This window comes from Mustelus asterias, chromosome 4, assembly GCF_964213995.1.
Source record: "Mustelus asterias chromosome 4, sMusAst1.hap1.1, whole genome shotgun sequence".
NCBI lineage: Eukaryota > Metazoa > Chordata > Chondrichthyes > Carcharhiniformes > Triakidae > Mustelus > Mustelus asterias.
The window spans coordinates 49738527-49759482 of NC_135804.1; the positions used below are offsets into that span (position 1 = coordinate 49738527).

Below are 20956 nucleotides of genomic sequence, written 5' to 3' on the forward strand. Positions count from 1 at the left end.
ATGACCTCCAATCGATCCGACCATCCAAATGCTATCTACTTTCCTTCTCCCTGGTCTGTAGTTTCACTGTGTCCATTTAAACTTACCTGCTTTGTGGCAGCCAGTGCAGTATAAATTGGGAGCATCATCATCGAATCCACTGAAGCTGGTCTGTGATGGAGTCTGCAAGGAGTCATACTTTGCAGGCTGCAAGCTGCTCCTGCAATTGGCTGTGTCAGCGTTAAGTGTCAAGAGCAGATAATAATGTATTTATTTCTTCTAATCCCCTTGGGGCATCTCTTTCTGGTTGGAAGTTATGGCCCAGTGTTTCTTTCCTTGAGCCCCCCCACTCCCAACCCCGACCACTGTCTTAATATATTCAAGTGGAATAAATGTAGAAGAGTATTCGTTTCCAGCCTGTCTTGCCCAGGAACAATAAGTAACTGGAATGGGTTGAGTATACACAAACTACATTTTACAACCTTTAAGACTTAAGAGGCAAGTCAAATTAGCATAATTCTCTTTTTAATTGACAAATAGGAAGAAATACACAAACGCTTACTACACACTAAATGTACCGAAGGATAAAGTGAATGAAAACTTCACTTTAATGTAATACCATGGAAACGTTTACCATTACAGACAAATTAAGCAGACAGAATACATAAAATAAATAACTTCTATAAAATCTCTAACTTTTGAGTTACAGATTAATGTTCAACAAAAGTGATCTACAAATGATACTATTATTTACTGACTTTTTTTTATTATAAACAATTGGAGAAATAGCAAAAGGCAATAAAACTGAACACAATAGTTTCTAAAACGGCAAATCCAAAAAAGATTCTTGTGAACCAGCCAGAGATTGAATTTGGCAAAAAGGCATTATAGGGATGCATGTCAGATTGGTCACTGAGTATTCCATATTGCAATGTCTTCGTATTTGGTCCCAGTGGTAGACAAGCTGCCTTTATTATTTTTACAATGTAAGAAGATCAGCCACTTTAAATTAGCATTTTGTATAGAGTATTTCATTTGCACTTAAGTGCTTTGGGACTTTAGTAAGATGCGTGCAGTGATATTGAGAGCATTATTAACAGGAGCTTAAATCACAGGAGCTTTTCTGCAGTCATTCAATCAGATTAACCTGATGGACTGCAATGGGAAAGCAATTATCATATCCCTGCTCAGTATCAGTACAGCACCGATTAGGCTCCCAAACTTCTGAACTTTCAAACTGCTCATCTCCCACTTTTGTTGCTGTTTGCCCAAGGTGGGGTTAACTGTCTACAGTATTTGCCTTACTATCATCCTTCACAAGCTTATTTTTGTAGCATTATATGTTCAGGGCCATTATTGGGAAAACAGCTTACAAACAGCACAATGATTTAATCTTAATAATGGTCCAGGTTAACCTCGTGCAAAGAAAACGCTCTTGTGTTTCTACAGATTAGGAGAACCCGCTGCAATAAATTCTCAACTGACCCATTAATCTGCAAAGCCAATTGAAGTTCACACACACACACAGAATTGACTAGGTCTAGGGGGTAGAAAAAATGTCCCATCTTCCATTTCACATTCACGTCATAGAATTCAAGTAAAGCACAATGTTGCATGCAGTGTGTCATTAGGATTTTTAGTAAAGCATACTTGTGGGCATGAGAAAGTTTGATCCCATGTCCACGTGAACTGTAATTGATTGTGTTCTTCCAAATGTAATTTTGCCTGGAGATTGCACTCGGAGCTTCATAACACTTGGAAGCATGGACACAAAGTTCAACTGACTAATCAAGTGTACTGCACAACATCAAAGCATATTGGCTCAAGTGTAATTATTCCACAGTGGGCTCACACCAATGTGCTAAAGAAGTTCCGTGACAACACTGACTGCACTATTATTCTTCGAGTGGAGAATTAACAAAAACTGGAATAGAAAAAAAAAGGTACCACTGTCAACATGGCTTGAACATATTCCATAGAAGCCCTACAGTGCAAATGTAGGCCATTCGGTCCATTAAATCTACACTGACTCTCCAAAAGAGCATCTTACCCAGGCTAATCCCCCCACCCCATCCCCGTAACCACAGACAGTTACCATGGCTAAACCACTAATCCTACATATCTATGGACACTAAGGGGTAATTTAGCATGGACAATGCACCTACTGGTACTGGATTTCTTGGCTATCACAACTGCATTTGGAAAGAATCATTATTGATATACATCAATTGTGAAAAATAATTTATTTGCTTGGCTTGGCATTTATTAATTAAATTAGCATATGTGGGAAGTTACTGTTCAAAAAAAAACTGGGACACATTTTCCCTAAAATATTTTGGTGTTTAAACCACATTTTCAGAGTAGAAAAACAAGTAGGTGATTTTATTAACAAGTTTGAAACTAAAGGCAGCAAAAAAATGTGGAATTTCAATCTGAATAATTTAATAGCAATTCAAGAAAATTACCAGCCAGTTAGCCTGGAATCTGGCATAGGGAAAATGTTAAAAGCCATTATTAAAGATGTTCTAGCAGGGCACTTAGAAATATTCGTGGCAATTAGTCAGAGTCAACAAGGTTTGGGAAAAGGGAAATTGTGTTTCACCATTTTATTAGAGTTCTTTGAGGAAGTAACATGTGTTGTGGATAAAGGGGAACTGGTGGATGTACTATACTTAGATTTCCAGAAGGCATTTGATTAGGTGCTACATCAAAGATTATTCCAGAAAATAAAAACTCATGCTATAAGGGGCAACATATTGGCATACATAGATGATTGACTAACAAAAAACAGTTGGTGTAAATAGGTATTTTCCAGGTTGGCAGGATGTGACTAATGACGTGCCACAGGGATCAGTGCTGGGGTCCTGAACGTTTTACAATTTACATAAATGACTTGGATGGAGGGATGGTTGCAAAATTTGCTGACGACACAAATATAGGTAGGAAAGTAAATTGCGAAGACATAAGGGACTTAGATAGGTTAAGTGAGTGGGCAAAGATCTGGCAAATGGAGTATAATGTGGGCAAATGTGAAATTATCTAAGAGATTGCAGAGGTCTGAGATTCAGAGGGATCTGGGTGTCCTAGTGCATAAATCACAAAAGGCTGGTATACAGGCACAGCAAGTAATTAGAAAAGCTAATAAAATGTTATAATTTATTGTGAAGGGAATTGAATACAAAAGTAGGAGGTTATGCTTCAGTTGCACAGGGCATTAGCGAGGCCACATCTGGAGCGCTGTATTGGTCTCCTTATTTAAGGAAAGATGTTTTAAAAATCATTCTAATCCATACAGCAATTGCCTTTCCACATCTTGTACTTTTTTTAAAATATGAAAATTACAAGGAAATAAAATAATTGGAGTAATTTCCCACTACTTTGAATTCTTACACAACATTCAGTTCACAAATACTGAAGCTTCTTAAGTGATCTAGTAAACAGATGAATTATCCAAAAGATTTGATGTTCGATTCAGACAGAAGAAAAACACAACCAATAATATTTTAGGCAACATATTTCATTAATGAAGCAATTAGACTTCTCAATAAAGACAAAAATGTAACAATTGCAGGGCCTGTTTCTTCAGTGGTATCATAAACCCAATGTTGCTTTGGAATATGGTGGATGATTTTTATTTAGTGATAATTTCTTTGTAGTTCTGGCTCTTAATTCACAGTATTTACATAGCATATATTTACAATAGGTACAACTCGGATAAAGTCTAATTTCCTTTTACATATAATACATGAAATGAACAGACTCATGAGACAGGTCACCAGGAGTTCTTGTGCAGTCAATGTAGAAATCCAGAAGCCAACCATGATTGTGAGCTGTACCAATAGTCAAATAAGAGTGGTCTCAGGGTTTGGCCCATATTCAAGCATATCATGGAGAAGGATGTTTGGAATTAATGTAAAATTTCTGCCCAAACCTTTCAGCCCTAACTTGCTTAATATTAGGAATTAAATTTGTGAAGAGGTCAGTTAGTGAGAAGGTAACATGGTTAAAGGCTGTGGCTGAAACCACATTAAGAATGCGCGCAGAGTACAATTTCACCTGGAACAGAATCACGATTGTTCTAATTCATTTGGGGATAATATAACAAAAGGGAAAGTAACGACAAACTGTCACAAGATCAAAACATCTAATGGCCCATGGCAGGAGATATTTGCAACTATGCATATTGAGGATTGCCTGCGAAATGTGTTAAGTTTGTGTTGCACTCCATGACTTTACATTTTTGTGACTATCCACAGAAGTTTCAAATTATTAGCTCTGCATTGGTCAAAAGCTGTATTTTGACATATTTCAACAACACTGAAATACCAAAATTGTTTAGCCATAAACTAGTACTAACGGTGACAAGAAATCAGGAGAATTTTATTTTTTGCGCCACTTAAGCGGAGCTCCTTTAGAACAATATAATAAAGCTATAATTTCAGCTATTCAACTTAGTCTGGGATTGCACGAACCCCACTTCAGATAGAAGTACTTGTGTCAGTTGCTATCAGAGACAGTTTCACTTCAACATCAATATTATATGAAGTAGCATGTGCGCTCCAATTTACTGGTGTTTAGGGTATACTGGGAGAAGCACCACTGATTCAGATCTGCGAGTTCATAACCACAGGCCATAAACTACACATTTTTACAGTAACCCACACTTATGGTACAGCCTGGTATCATTAGCCTTTAAGAACTCAAATTGAAATGTTGATGATGTAGAATCCTAATTGCCTATGGTGTGGATGATTTAGTAAATAAAAAGGAGCTGAAATTAAGATTGACAATTTTTAATGGCATTTTTGATGTGCCTTGTAAGCCTTCCTCTACTCAAAGCAATACTACAATTGGCCAGGATTTTATGTTCATTAAGATTTCGAACTGACCAGAAATTCCTGACAAAGTATTTGGCCTCTAAAGAGGAATAGGTTTTCGTGGTAAAGAAAAATCATGCAAAGAACTGGTTACATTACAGAAACATTAAAACATGAACCACTGATGTACGAGTTGCTTTTGCATATCCACACTGGTCTACCCAACATTCTGTAATGAAACGTAATTACATTTATCACACATGCAGTAGTTAAAGTTTTAATTATCATTACCTTCAGGAAAATAAATAGGAAGGCGCTAGTTTCAGTTAATACTTACCTAGAAGTAGCTATTACTGGTCATACTCAGGTATGGCACTTATTTTGAGAGGCCACTGAATATTGTTTTCATTTATGTGACTATTGATGGGATGTTATAAAATAAGCTCCCGATGACTATATGTATTGCCATACCTAGCTCCACATTTATAACTCATGATGCCTTCTAATGATAGCAAGGAATTCCGCTCTCTCGCCCCCTCTCCAAAAATAGCACTATGCCTGGCTTTAGAAGACAAATAGAGAAGATTTATAAAAATGAATGATTTTTAATACACCTGAATGAATTACTTTCACTTTGGACATTTAATATTGGCAAATGATTATATAGCAAACTGTGATAAATACTAGACAATAAGCAAAAAGACACAAACATAAAAATGTGAGCAAGCTATTATTCAACCAAACACAAAAATATCAGAACATGTAAGGGACAGACGTTACAAATATCCTTTGAAGGGACTCAAGCTATTTAACCAGCTTCAACTACCAGTGCCATTTGAGGGGAAAAAAGAAAGACTGCAGGCAAATGGATGAAATTTAAGTTACGTTGTTTTGGTGTGGGAGAATAATGCAGATATCTGCAAATTATAATATATCAGACATTTTCAACAATTTATATCATGCAGTAAAGTTTCCCATGGGGCTTTACAGAGAAATAATCAGACAAGAACTCACACTAAACCAAACGCTTAGTCAAAGAAGTCGATTTTAAGGAGATTGAAATTAACAAGCCATTCAGCCCCTCATGCTCTGCTAGCTCTTTGAAAAGGCTATCCAATTAGTCAATGCCCTTGCACTTTGCCTACAGGCCTGTGCATTCTTTCTCAGCAAGTGTCCAATTTCCTTTTGAAAGTTGAATCTGCTTCCACACCTTTTTAGTTAGTGCATTCCTGATTTCACAACACTGCATAAATAAAATTCTTATTTACGCCCCAACCCCTGTCTTTAAAGGAGAGAAGGGAAAAGGGAAGGAATTTCAGAGCATGGGGCCCAGACACAAAGGCTGGGTTGCCAATGCTGAGGCAATGAACAGGAAGCACAAAATGCCTTTCACAGGAATTTAGAGTTGAAGAGGGCAGGTTTGGAGGGCTGGGGAGATTACATAGATAGCGAAGGGCAAGATCAAGAAGAAATACAAGAACAATAATTTTACTTTGCAGATGTTAAGAAACCTGGAGTCATTTAGGGTTAAGAAGGATGGGGATGAAAAAACTTTTAAGCAGGATCTGGTGCAGGAATGTTAAGTATAAATCTGTATAATAGTGATTCCTACTGTCCTGTGTCAGGGACAAATCCCTCACCAATGTCTGGCACAGTCCAAGCTAATACACAAAGAATTAGAGGATAAATTACCACCATTAAAAACAGCCATGTTTTCAGGATGGACACGGATCTGCACCTCCAGCTCCATCGCTGGGTATGCTGGCTCTAATACTTTTGGCGAGGTAAGGACTAATCTAGCTGCAGAGTGACCAATTGAAGTGCAAGTCACCCTGTGCTGATGCTATGGACATATTACAAGTGGGCAACTGAGACCTGACAACAGGTCACCGCTTACCCACCCACCAAGTCAGGAAATCATATTTGGACATCTAGAGGAAGAAAATAAATGGTTTTAAAACAGAAGTGAAAATAGGGTTGAAAGAAGCCACGGGTTTGTTCAAATTGAGGTTATTACTTGTATACATTTGGCACAGAGCAACTCACAATAATATTCAATCTAACTTACAAATACCATTGTTAATTTACTAGGACAATCTCTCCTCTTCATCCCACCCATGATGTCTTAAACTAAAATGGGCAAACTTGGAAATGGATTAATTCTGCTTCTAAATATGGCTGTTTTTGAGACACTCATTAAGGGCATGACCAAAAACTAAATTCATAACACTTATTTGGACATGTTCATCTTAAGAAAGGGCTGACTTTGACGATGCCACAAATGCAGAGGGCGTACTCCATGCACATGCAGTCCCAGTGCCTGGGACGTCATTGCCAATGATGTCCCAGGCAGTTGTCAGCATCAAAGATAGTGCAGACCAAACTGAACTGAGCCAGGAAAAAGTTACACCTTGAACTGGAAATCACAAACAATGCTTTATCCCCATCTCTAAAAGAAAACCTGCCTTTTTAAAAATAAAAATGGTAATATTTAAACAGATTGAGCATCAAATTATTATCGCAGGAGATCCATGTTGTATCTTTCCTGGGAAGTGTGCAATGGGACAACGCACAGGGCAGTTTCCTCTATGTTCGACTGGTGTTGTATGTGCAGGAGAGGGGCATGCAGCCAGTGAGGGCACAGGGGGGGGATGGTGAGGACTCAGGCGAGAGGCGGTGTGTGGGAGGCAGCAAGGGCTCAGACAGGGGTGACTCAGTGAGCTAAGTGATGACGGCTCAGGCCAATAGCACAGGCGTAAACCAGTACTGCCACCAGCTGTCAACATGGGATGAGTCTGTGAATGTGCCCTTGGACACAGTGCGCAACTGTTCTTGATAGTGTCAGGAGTTACAATATAACAGAAGAAATACTGGTGAAGTGCACATAAAGTTAGTGAATGCAGTGGTTGTGATTTTTGAATCTCTAGACTTAAGTGGCTCATTAAACAATTTGTATTTGTAACACCAAAATACTTTCACTCAGAAAAACTGAAGGAAACTCAGCCTTTTCAGTGTTGGTTGCAAAAGAAAGATGTGCAACTGTAGGAAAGAGTTTAAAAAATATAAGTACTAGTTAAAAACAGCTGCTTCAGCATGTATTCCCGGCGCACCTACACCAAACTTAAGACATTTCAGTGGCAGATTAAGTACCCATTATGCATTTTTTGAGTCAGAAACTTTCATTTACAGCTTGGATGCATGAAAAACTAGTGAGGTTTGTAATGCAAAATGGGAGCCAACTTTACCAGATTAGGGTATTGAAAATAATGTGTAGGGGGAAGATAGCAACACAATTACCAACACAAGCTTATAAAACTGGAGTTAACTGGAACTTATACAATGTAAGCAGTATATTGAGGCTCAACTCTTCCAGCCCTTTTTAGATCAATTTGAAAGATGCCAATTGAAGTTTACTCTGTAAATGGCCCATTATGTACAGTAGTCATTTAGTCATTTACATTTAGCTAATTTAATTAGAAAATATCTCATTGGCTCAATAATTTCCAGTATAATTTTCAACATTGGTCAGTTTTTTTCTTCTGAGGGTTAGCAATTAAGTTTGCTGAAACATTTGGAAATGAATTCAGACAATTTGTATTAAATTGGCAGAAAGTGGTTTGTGTAAACGCTCCTGAATCCACAATGGTCAACTTACTGTTGAGAGATACATGAATAGAAAGTGCACAGTGGAAGGCAACATTGTGTAAAAATACTCCAAGTCCTTCTCAGCCCTCGTACTGTTGTTGGTACCGTAAATTAAGCTCTCTCAGTTCCCGCTCTCGGACTCTCCGCGACTTGTTGGACTTTGTGGACCTACTGGATCTTGTGGACTGGGCTGACTTGGTGCTTTGGCATCGAGATGAAGCTCTCTTCAAAAGGTTCTGAGATATAGAACGATGCAGGTTCTTCATAGAGGAGGAGGCTGCCATGCTTACTATCCAAGGGTGTTTCAAGGTTTGGCCCACAGTCAGTCTTTCACTAGGATCCACAGTAAGCAGTCGGTCTATAAAATCCTTGGCCAGGTTTGAAACACTGGGCCATGGCTAAAAGAAATTCAAAAAACACAAAATCGTTACAACCGCAGGATAAGTCTGGCAAATTACTAAAATCACATCAGCATTTCGATAAAATGAAAATAATAAAATTCAGCAATGAGAAGAGAGCACTGGGAACTGGGGTGAGAAAAGTTGTGTGGGAACGGATGCGGGAAGTGGAGGAGAGCATTGGGAAGAGCAACGTTTATGGAGTTACTCATGAAATTTAATAAATTCATAATAAAGCTTGGTTTTGTTACTTAGAAGATAAATAAATGTTCATGAATGGGCAAACAGCACAACATGAAATTATACATGTACAAGGGAACAACATTTCATGTCTAAAAATATATTTTTCTCAAGAAAATGAAAATGGAAATGAGGATGAAGTGGAAATGGTTGAAAGCTTCAAGTTTCAAGGTGTTCAGATCACCAATAACCTGCCCTGGTTCTTCCACGCCAATGCTATACTTAAGAAAGCCCACCAATGCATCTACTTTCTCAGGAGGTTAAGGAAATTTGGCATGTCAGCTACAATTCTCACCAACTTTTACAGATGCACCATAGAAAGCATTATTTCTGGTTGTATCACAGCTTGGTATGGCTCCTGCTCTGTCCAAGACCGCAAGAGAGTTGTGAGCGAAGCCCAGTCCACTATGCAAACCAGCCTCCCATCCATTGACCCTGTCTACACTTCCCACTGCCTCGGAAAAGCAGCCAGCATAATTAAGGACCCCATGCTCCCCGAACATACTCTCTTCCACCTTCTTCAATCGGGAAAAAGATACAAAAGTCTGAGGTCATGTACCAACTGACTCAAGAACAGCTTCTTCCCTGCTGCCATCAGACTTTTGAATGGACCTACCTTATATCAAGTTGATCCTTCTCTACACCCTAGCTATGATTGTAACACTACATGATTGAGAACTGGCTTGGTCATAGAAGACAGAGGGTGGTAGTGGAAGGGTCTTTTTCCGGCTGGAGGCCTGTGACTAGTGGTGTACCGCAGGGCTCTGTATTGGGACCTCTGCTGTTTGTGATTTATATAAATGATCTGGAAGAAGGAGTAACTGGGGTGATCAGTAAGTTTGCGGATGACACAAAACTGGCAGGACTTGCAGATAGTGAGGAACATTGTCAGAGGCTACAGAAGGATATAGATAGGCTGGAAATTTGGGCAAGGAAATGGCAGATGGAGTTCAATCCTGATAAATGCGAAGTGATGCATTTTGGTGGGAATAATGTAGGGAGGAGCTACACGATAAATGGAAGAACCATAAAGGGTGTAGAGACGCAGAGGGACCTGGGTGTGCAAGTCCACAGATCTTTGAAGGTGACGTCCCAGGTGGAGAAGGTGGTGAAGGAGGCATATGGCATGCTTGCCTTTATAGGACGGGGCATAGAGTATAAGAGTTGGGGTCTGATGTTGCAGATGTATAGAACGTTGGTTCGGCCGCATTTGGAATACTGCGTCCAGTTCTGGTCGCCACACTACCAGAAGGACGTGGAGGCTTTGGAGAGAGTACAGAGGAGGTTTACCAGGATGTTGCCTGGTATGGAGGGGCTTAGTTATGAGGAGAGATTGGGGAAACTGGGGTTGTTCTCCTTGGAAAGACGGAGGATGAGGGGAGACTTAATAGAGGTGTATAAAATTATGAAAGGCATAGATAGGGTGAACGGTGGGAAGCTTTTCCCCGGGTCGGTGGTGACGTTCACGAGGGGTCATAGGTTCAAGGTGAAGGGAGGGAGGTTTAACACAGATATCAGAAGGACATATTTCACACAGAGGGTCGTGGGGGCCTGGAATGTGTTGCCGGGCAAGGTGGTGGAGGCGGACACACTGGGAACGTTTAAGACTTATCTAGACAGCTATATGAACGGAGTGGGAATGGAGGGATACAAAAGAGTGGTCTAGTTTGGACCAGGGAGCGGCGCGGGCTAATTGTTCCTTGTTTCTCGTTTCAAGGCTTCATTCTATGATCATCTTGCTGGTGCCAGTACAGAGCGAGACTGCGGATAGTTGGGAACCTGTCTCGGGGGCAGGGAATTCAGATGGTGTTCGTGGAAGTGGAAATGACTAGGGTTGGGAAGCATTTTCCGATCAGGGCCATTGTGATCTCCTGGACTCGTTTCGATCGCCTCAGGGGGTCGGAGAGGAATTTCCCAGATTTTTTTTCCCCATATTGGCCCTGGGGTTTTTCACTCTGGGTTTTCGCCTCTCCCTGGAGATCACATGGTCTGGAATGGGGGGGGTGGGGGTGAGTTAATAGGTTGTAATGAACAAAGCATCGTAGCTGTGAGGGACAGCTCGGTGGATAGGATATTGGTATGTAGATAGGCTGGAAAATTGGGCGGGGATCCTGGATTCAGGATTCAATCCTGGACCGGGGAGCGGCGCGGGCTTGGAGGGCCGAAGGGCCTGTTCCTGTGCTGTATTGTTAGTGTTATGTAATGAGCCAGACGTGATAAAAGATCTTAAAGTAAGGGAACACTTAGGAAGCAGTGATCATAATATGGTAGAATTCAGTCTGCAATTTGAAAGAAGGAAGGCAGAATCAGATGTGAAGGTTCTACAGTTAAATAAAGGTAATTACAGGCGCATGAGGGAGGAACTGACAAAAATCGACTGGAAGCAGAGCCTAATGGGAAAGACAGTAGAACAGCAATGGCAGGAGTTTCTGGGAGTAATTGAGGACACAGTGCAGAGGTTCATCCCAAACAAAAGAAAGGTTATCAGAGGGGGGATTAGGCAGCCATGGCTGACAAAGGAAGTCAGGGAATGCATCAAGGCAAAAGAGAGAGCCTATAATGTGGCAAAGAGTAGTGGGAAGTCAGAAGATTGGGAAGGCTATAAAAACAAACAGAGGATAACAAAGAGAGAAATAAGGAAGGAGAGGATCAAATATGAAGGTAGGCTAGCCAGTAACATTAGGAATGATAGTAAAAGTTTCTTTAAATACATTAAAAACAAACGGGAGGCAAAAGTAGACATTGGGCCGCTCCAAAATGACGCTGGTAATCTAGTGATGGGAGACAAGGAAATAGCTGAGGAACTTAATAAGTACTTTGCGTCAGTCTTCACAGTAGAAGACATGAGTAATATCCCAACAATTCAGGAAAGTCAGGGGGCAGAGTTGAATATGGTTGCCATCACAAAGGAGAAAGTGCTAGAGAAACTAAAAGGTCTGAAAATTGATAAATCTCCGGGCCCAGATGGGCTACATCCTAGAGTTCTAAAGGAGATAGCTGAAGAAATAGTGGAGGCGTTAGTTATGATCTTTCAAAAGTCACTGGAGTCAGGGAAAGTCCCAGAGGATTGGAAAATCGCTGTTGTAACCCCACTGTTCAAGAAGGGAACAAGAAAAAAGATGGAAAATTATAGGCCAATTAGCCTAACCTCAGTTGTTGGCAAAATTCTAGAATCCATCGTTAAGGATGAGATTTCTAAATTCTTGGAAGTGCAGGGTCGGATTAAGACAAGTCAGCATGGATTTAGTAAGGGGAGGTCGTGCCTGACAAACCTGTTAGAGTTCTTTGAAGAGATAACAAATAGGTTAGACCAAGGAGAGCCAATGGATGTTATCTATCTTGACTTCCAAAAGGCCTTTGACAAGGTGCCTCACGGGAGACTGCTGAGTAAAATAAGGGCCCATGGTATTCGAGGCAAGGTACTAACATGGATTGACGATTGGCTGTCAGACAGAAGGCAGAGAGTTGGGATAAAAGGTTCTTTCTCAGAATGGCAACCGGTGACAAGTGGTGTCCCGCAGGGTTCAGTGTTGGGGCCACAGCTGTTCTCTTTATATATTAACGATCTAGATGACGGGACTGGGAGCATTCTGGCCAAGTTTGCCGATGATACAAAGATAGGTGGAGGGGCAGGTAGTATTGAGGAGGTGGGGAGGCTGCAGAAAGATTTAGACAGTTTAGGAGAGTGGTCCAAGAAGTGGCTGATGAAATTCAACGTGGGCAAGTGCGAGGTCGTACACTTTGGAAAAAAGAATAGAGGCATGGACTATTTTCTAAACGGTGACAAAATTCATAATGCTAAAGTGCAAAGGGACTTGGGAGTCCTAGTCCAGGATTCTCTAAAGGTAAACTTGCAGGTTGAGTCCGTAATTAAGAAAGCAAATGTAATGTTGTCATTTATCTCAAGAGGCTTGGAATACAAAAGCAGGGATGTACTTCTGAGGCTTTATAAAGCACTGGTTAGGCCCCATTTGGAGTACTGTGAGCAATTTTGGGCCCCACACCTCAGGAAGGACATACTGGCACTGGAGCGGGTCCAGCGGAGATTCACACGGATGATCCCAGGAATGGTAGGCCTGACATACGATGAACGTCTGAGGATCGTGGGATTATATTCATTGGAGTTTAGGAGGTTGAGGGGAGATCTGATAGAAACTTACAAGATAATGAACGGCTTAGATAGGATGGACGTAGGGAAGTTGTTTCCATTAACAGGGGAGACTAGGACGCGGGGGCACAGCCTTAGAATAAAAGGGAGTCACTTTAGAACAGAGATGAGGAGAAATTTCTTCAGCCAGAGAGTGGTGGGTCTGTGGAATTCATTGCCACAGAGGGCTGTGGAGGCCGAGACGTTGAGCGTCTTCAAGACAGAAATTGATAAATTCTTGATTTCTCGAGGAATTAAGGGCTATGGGGAGAGAGCGGGTAAATGGAGTTGAAATCAACCATGATTGAATGGTGGAGTGGACTCGATGGGCCGAATGGCCTTACTTCCGCTCCTATGTCTTATGGTCTTATGGTCTTATTGTTCTTTGTTCTTTGTACATTCTCAACTCTCGCCTTTCCTTCTCTACATATGGTATGTTTTGTCTGTATAGCACAAGAAACAATACTTTTCACTGTATACCAATAAGTGACAATAATAAATCAAATTTAAAAAATGAACTACATTCACTTGGTAATTCAGAACCCGAGTACTGCTGATAGAAGGGACACGATGCCAAAGCTTTTTGTCTTGCTCTCATCAGGACAGATCCAAAAATGCCAAATTTCAAAGGGAAACCCAATTTATGCCACGAGAAGAGGTACCAGCCAATCAGCATTTCACTACATGGAATTCTGCAGGCCTCCACTGTCATTTTGGATATCATCTTTCACAATACAAATCAATTATTATGTAAGCTGGAAAACGGTGCCCTTCTTTTGTACACCTAGCAGTTGGACATTTGTGTTACCTAATTTGGTGTGAAGTCCTATTTGTGACTGTATTGGATACATGGATCTTTACAAGGCTTTCTATTTTTTAATTAATATGCACATTACAGCCACAATCTGTCAGCATTTTACAAAAGCAATGGAGTTTGGCAAATCTTGAGTAGGTTCATTGAAAGGCTGAAACTGTATTTATACCAAAAACATTTGTCTACTTGTCGAAGTAAGCCTAATAGCCTCCTTAACAGTCTTGAACACTGATTTCATCTCAAGCTCTTTGAGATGCTGATGATACACTATATCAATACAAATATTATTTTACGTGTAGTTCTAAACTGCATTCCATCCCGAACACACTAGTGCCAAAGCTCAGTGATACACCAACTTTCCACATCAGAGACACAAGGCGGGATTTTATAGCCTCGCTTGCCCCAAACCATAAAATCCCGCCCAAGGTCAATGGACCTTTCCATGACCCCTCGCCCGCTCCAATTCCCATGGTGGGTAGGACGGTAAAGTTCCAGCCACAGAGTGAGCAATTTCGTCTGCAATGTTGGGGGAAAAGTAATCTCTACAGCAGTCAACTCAGCACCAACCAACTCAAGAACAGATTCTTCCCATGGGCATCAGACTTTTGACTGGTCCTATCACATATTATTCTAATCTTTCTCCTCACCCTATTGGTAACTGCAACACTACATTCTGTACTCTATCCTTTCCTCCTCCCCTATGTATTCTATGAATGGTATGTTTTGTCTGTATAGCTCGCAAAAAAATTACTTTTCACTGTATACTAATACATGTGACAATAATAAATCAATTCAACAATGGTCAGGGCAGAGTCTTTTACTCACCCTCTCTGGAACAGCGCGCAGGGCAATAACAATCAGATATTCTGCGCATCTTGTTTTCTATTTTTAAGTCATTTACTCCAATCCTCCTAATCTAACCTGCTGCGAGGACATTCTGGGGCTTTGCACCTTGCAATAGTCATATCATCTATCAGCCTAGCAACAAATAAGCAAATCCCACAACCTAAGAAGATCAACAGCCATTTACTGCAGGTCAAGTGCAATAAAAGTCACTCGCCCGCAGTTTTGCAATTTCATGGTGTTAAATCCACTTATTTGCTTTGCTATGCCTATTCCAATTTTAAAACCAGCAACAATGGGGCACATTTTGATTCCTTAAATATTTTACTATGTGCAAGTTTACGATTTACACAGCGTTAATAAAAGTTAATTTGAGTTCAACATAATAAGCCCTTTATGCACTTGGCACCTAAACATTAATTTACTTATCAAATGAATAGTTCTTTAACAGGATTAATACCAGAAAGGTTCTGGTCCAAACTTTTGGTGCCCAGGGACGACTGTGTTTCTTTTCAAAATTCACCAAGCAGTCAGATGAGGGTCAATGTCATTGCCTGGGCTTCAAATTGCACAGCTGTCTGGTGGAAGTCCAATTCTTTGTAACTTGAGCTGAGAGATCAATTGTAAAGCTTTATGCCAACTGCTCAATGTTAACCTCTTCTCCTAGACAAGCAAAGAATCTGCACAGCGTGCTAGCATAGGATCAGGACATGGCCCAGGATTCCAAGCAATGGCATTGAGAAAACAGTGCTGACTGATATAGGGAAAAGCCTGCCGTTTCTGAAAACCGTGGGATATAGTCAGAAGTACATATATACTTTATTATTTGACAGTAAAAATGTTGGATTCTCCAGAGTGATGAATTAATGAGGCAAAACACATGTTCCATTCCACACCTCATTTCTTCCAGTTCTGCACACTCAGCAGATGCCAATTTTCTGCTAAAGAATGTAGATACTGATTTTATCAAGTTAAAGTACAGTCAGCCAGTTACAAAGTACATTTGCACAATTCATTGATGCTGGGGTCAAAATTCAAGATGGGAAGATTGAGGCAAGAGAAAGTGAAAACTACAAAAAAAAATCACTCCTGACAAATGTGCCAGTTTTCAGCTGGTATTACTCACTCTAAGCATAACCAATAACCATTTTGATGCAATCAGTCCCTAATACTTTTCAGTCAGGTCAAAATATTTGAACTTTTCTTTTCCACCAAGATGACTTGACTATAGCGCGATAAATAAAGTTTAGAACTGCTGCAAAAATATTTTTTGAAGGGCAGCACGGTGGCACATTGGTTAGCACTGCTGCCTCACAGTGCCAGGGACCCGGGTTCAATTCCGGCCTCAGGTGTCTGTCTCTCTGTCTGGAGTTTGCACGTTCTCCGTGTCTACATGGGTTTCCTCCGGGTGCTCCCGTTTCCTCCCACAGTCCAAAGACATGTAGGTTAGGTGGATTGGTCATGCTAAATTGCCCCTTTGTGTCAGGGGGATTAGCTGGGTAAATACGTGGGGTTATGGGGATAGGGCCTGGGTGGGATTGTCGTCAGGGCTCGATGGGCCATTTGGCCTCATTCTGCACTGTAGGGATTCTATGGTCCTATGAAACAATTACGCAATTTAAAGCAACAACAAAAGTAACTACAACATTTGGTAAACTATTACAGAGGTACTCTCTCAGGAGATATTAGAATATGTACCACTGCATATTTTTACCTATTGCACTCTAATAAAATATATTGCATCCTATTTTTACATTTGCAATCCTAAATATGTGGCTTCCCTGGATGCACGTCCAGTAATATGATTAGACAACTGCAGAACATAGACATCCTATCACAGACTTGAAGTTTCTGTCTAGGAGCAAATAAAGGAACATGTTAACACAAACAGCATTCACTCATTTTTGGTGTGCAGCTTGAGATTTTAATTTCATAGAATCAGAGGATAGTAGAGCACAGAATGGACGAACACATCTGCATCGGTTCTTTCAGCGAGCAATCCAGTTAGTCCCACTCCCCAACTCTTGTCCATATTCTCTGCAAATTTTTCTTCAAGTATTTATCCAATTCCCTTTTGAAGGCTATTATTTAATCTGTATCCAGCAGCTTATCAGGCACCCTTTGCTTGTTGAAATATCTAACTAGGTCAAGTGCCTTTTCACAATGTGACATCAGGCATACACAGAGCATTTAATTGCATCATTTTACACAAGATAGCCTAGAGGCAATGAAAACTTTGTAGAAGTGACGTGCATCCAAAAACTTTCAAAAAGCTTAGATTTCAGATAGTTTGCTATAGCTCCCACAGCCGCAGATACTGAAAACAAATCCATGGGAAGATTAAAATGGTTACATATCTAGCAACACACTGTGGTGATGCAGCAAAGAATGCAGGGCTGATCGTGAAGATTAAGAATAAAAGTCACAAAGAATGTTCTATAAACGGTGAATAGTTTAAATATTTGCATTGATTTTTTTATTTCCAGCAAAATAATCACCAGGTATTCAAAAATCAATTAACAATACATGGTTTTGCAAAATATGTTAGTGCAGCATGTGAAAGTCATTTCTGTAATTAGTATAATGTGGTCATCAGTTTTGGATGCAAGATTACTTCTCTGTAAGGTGTCTTAGGTTCAAGATGTCTGGCAATTTATTTAGGGAATAGGAAAATAAACCATATGTTACCTAGCCAGTAAAAATATTGTATCATCAATCTTCATTAAACAATTTCACAATTATTCATTCAAATTATCACCACTTACAAAAGGGTATGCAGCTTTTAAAGGAAAAATATTGCACTGCCGCAGCATTTGTTGAGAATAGGTTGGTGGCTTTGGATTAGTAAAAACTTTAAAGTAAAAATATTTACTTTTGTAGATCTTTGTATCTCAAAAGGCACAATATGCCATAAAATAAACATGTGAAGTCTGTATTGATAGGTTTGCTTATTTCTAAATTAGTCATCAAAACTTTGTCCATTTGCAGGCATTGTTTTGTGCAATATTTATATTAACTAACTCAATATTAAAAGGAGTCTAGATAAGGAATTCAGTAATATCTGCACTCTCGTTTCCCAGATATTGGAGAGAATGGGAAATGTGACATTTAGGTTTTTCGGATCAGCCTGATGGATCTTTTCTGTTACTCTGACATGCATTGGAGCCAGTATATTTTGCAAGGTAATGATCTGCTCAATGCGATAAATATTATAGGACATAAGTGTTTTAAAAGAAACAAGGATTCACTGTACTGCTTCTTTCCACTTTAAAAATTGGGACGTATAATGATTCTGGAATCTGAAACAAAAACAGAAAATGCTGGAAAATCTCAGCAGGTCTGACAGCATCTGTGGGGAGAGAATAGAGCCAGTGTTTCGAGTCTAGATGACCCTTCGTCAGAGCTGAGCGCAGTGGAGATTTATACTAGGGTTTGGGGGGGGGGGGGCATGGAATGGGACAAAGGGAATGTAAATGAGGATACAGAAGGGTGAGAAGGTGCTAAAAAGTGTCCATTAAAGTGATCAGAATGCGTGAATGGCAGAACAGAGGTGCAGATTGTTAAAGGACTGCCCGAGGAATGTGGCATTTGCCCTGAAGTGCGGGGTGGGGGCAAGGAGAGTGGGAATGGAAAGTGAAAAAATGGAGGTGAGAAAGGAGGATGATATTCCACCCCCATAGTATAAATCTCCGCTGATTCTCTTTGCTCTCAGCTCTGACGAAGGGTCATCTGGAGTTGAAACGTTGGCTCTATTCTCTCCCCACAGATGCTGTCAGACCTGCTGAGACTGTGTGGTAAAGGGGTTGCTCGTAATCAGTTATCTCAACAAAGTTTAGAGTCTGAACCTGGGACTTAACTTCTCTTTAATGTACAATATTCTTCCCTACAATGTATTCACCCACTGAACTAGCAGGCATGCCGAACATGCACACAATCAAAAGTGATAGGATTACCCAATTATTCCATACTTCTGATATAAGGCTATGTAAATGGGCCATATTTGCCCTTTCAGTAACTTTAATGGCTCAGCGACATCCATTTTACAAAACCAATAAGAGTAGGGCCGAGGGAGAGATTGGAAAACAAATGTTTTGTATAGTTATTGCTCCTAACCATGGGATAAATATTGACCATGGCACTAGGAGACTTCTCTGCCTTTTGAAGAGCGCCACACAGCCTTTTACATCCAAATGAATAAGCCTAGGTTTAACACCTCATCCAAACGATAGCACCTGATAATTGCAGTGTTGAAGGAATAGCAATGCTGCATTAAGTTTCAGTCTAGATTATGTGCTCAATTCCTGGAGTGAGACTTCATCCCACAACTTTCTAACACAGAGGCAAGAGTGACATCACTGAACCTGATCAGGTGGATGCAAAGATCCCAATACTACTCCAGAAGACGACCAGAGAGATCCTCCCAGTTTCATGACAAACATTTATACTTCAAAATAAATTAATTGAACACTTATTTCATTGCTGTTTGTGGGACTTGCTCTATATAGCATAACAGCTGAATATTGCTGCATTATAAAAGTTATACTTAAGCACTTCAGTGATAATATAGGTTAATATCAATATACTTTCAAATTCTGCTATCAGGAAGAAGCTCTTGTTTTACAAGTGACTGGGAAACATTGCTGTAATAATTCCCAGTACGTTCCTTTGGTTATCAGCACATATTTCCGTATTCTTATTTTAAAAACTAAAGCAGCTGGACCTTTTCCAGGATATTAAAATATAATTTGTCAATTTTTATTTCTTTTTAAAATTACGCCACCAAATTGCTGATTTCAAAGAGAAAATCAGTATTGATTGTATTTAAAAGCAGTTTTAAAAAACAAGAACAAAATTAGAAAAGGAGGCCGGATTTGATTTGCAACCTGCTGCTTTGAAGTGATAGCTTGCTGGGATGTCTACTTAATAACAGGAGTATTTATGGACAAACTTTGAGGTCAGAGTTTGTTCCATTGTACTTTTTTCCCCCTCCCATGCTGCAATGTACTGAAATGAGAATGACTGTTTACACTCAGGAGCAGTGTAGGGTGAGAAGGACAATTGAAGATAGGCCAGGAGAGAGTGCACTGATGGAAGGAAGATGCTAGACAACAGTCTCCTAAAGGGATATATGTTAATAGATATTTACCATAGATTGCTTGTCATACATTACATTGGACTCCAAAGAAGTTTGGATAGCATTTACAAATAACCCAAGATAACTTTAGAGGGTTGTGACAAGTGGAGCAGTTCTATCTGATTCCCAGTCATGCACACAAAAAGGCACAGGAATGGATAGTTGTCTAATATGCATTGAAACAGTACTAAGCTTTTTTCAAATCTCAGTCTGACAATCAGAATCTACTGGCCTTTATTCTCCATCAAGATTGAGAAAGAACTTCTGTTCACCACTTGGAAGAATAATGTAGTGAACCCTTTTTATTAAAAGTGAAAGGCCTTATCTTTTCACAGCATACAGTTCTATTTCAAGTTATCGAGTATCTCATTCTGAAAAGGTCAAAAATACGCAAAAGAAATCCTATATGCAACATTCCTATTCATCGGTCTCTCAGCGTTCCTTACGCTATTCCTATTTCCCAACAGAAGCTTTGTCTCTCAAAGATTCAGATATTTTGATGATTCAATATAAATTGAAGATAGTGGGACACTGGAGAACCCTTCACTGAAGCGTGTGGGAAACTGGGGTATTGAACAAGAGAGCCTCAATCTACAAAGCTATGAATGGAAATGTCAGACAGCTCCATCACTAACTTCAGAGAGAAAGCAGCCAATCTACTGGGATGCTCACTTTAAATACTTGCTGTTCTGGATTTACATCAGTTTCATACTTTTAATAGTGAAATATCCAGTATCTCCACATTATAATTATTTTCCACAATTACACCCAGACTTTACATTTAATTTTTAAAATTAATCAATTAGGACACTGTTAAGGAGTGTGCAAATAAAATAATTTATAGATTTGACAGTATTTCTAAACTCTAAACTCAGTTACACCCCCTAGACAGAGCTTACAAAACACTTGCATTTCTGACTCTCTGAGAAGAATGTGTAA

General features: G+C 39.9%; 1 protein-coding gene across 2 annotated transcripts in view; it reads right to left on the reverse strand.

Annotated features, from left to right (window-relative positions):
* Positions 1–489: 489 nt before the first annotated feature.
* Positions 490–20956, reverse strand: part of pskh1 (protein serine kinase H1) — a 67577-nt gene continuing 47110 nt past the window's right edge. For both annotated transcript variants that reach the window (XM_078210983.1, XM_078210984.1), the window contains exon 3: positions 490–8839. In XM_078210983.1, the coding sequence (XP_078067109.1) occupies positions 8522–8839 (318 nt within the window). In that variant the 3' untranslated portion in view covers positions 490–8521. The remainder of the gene's footprint in view (positions 8840–20956) is intronic.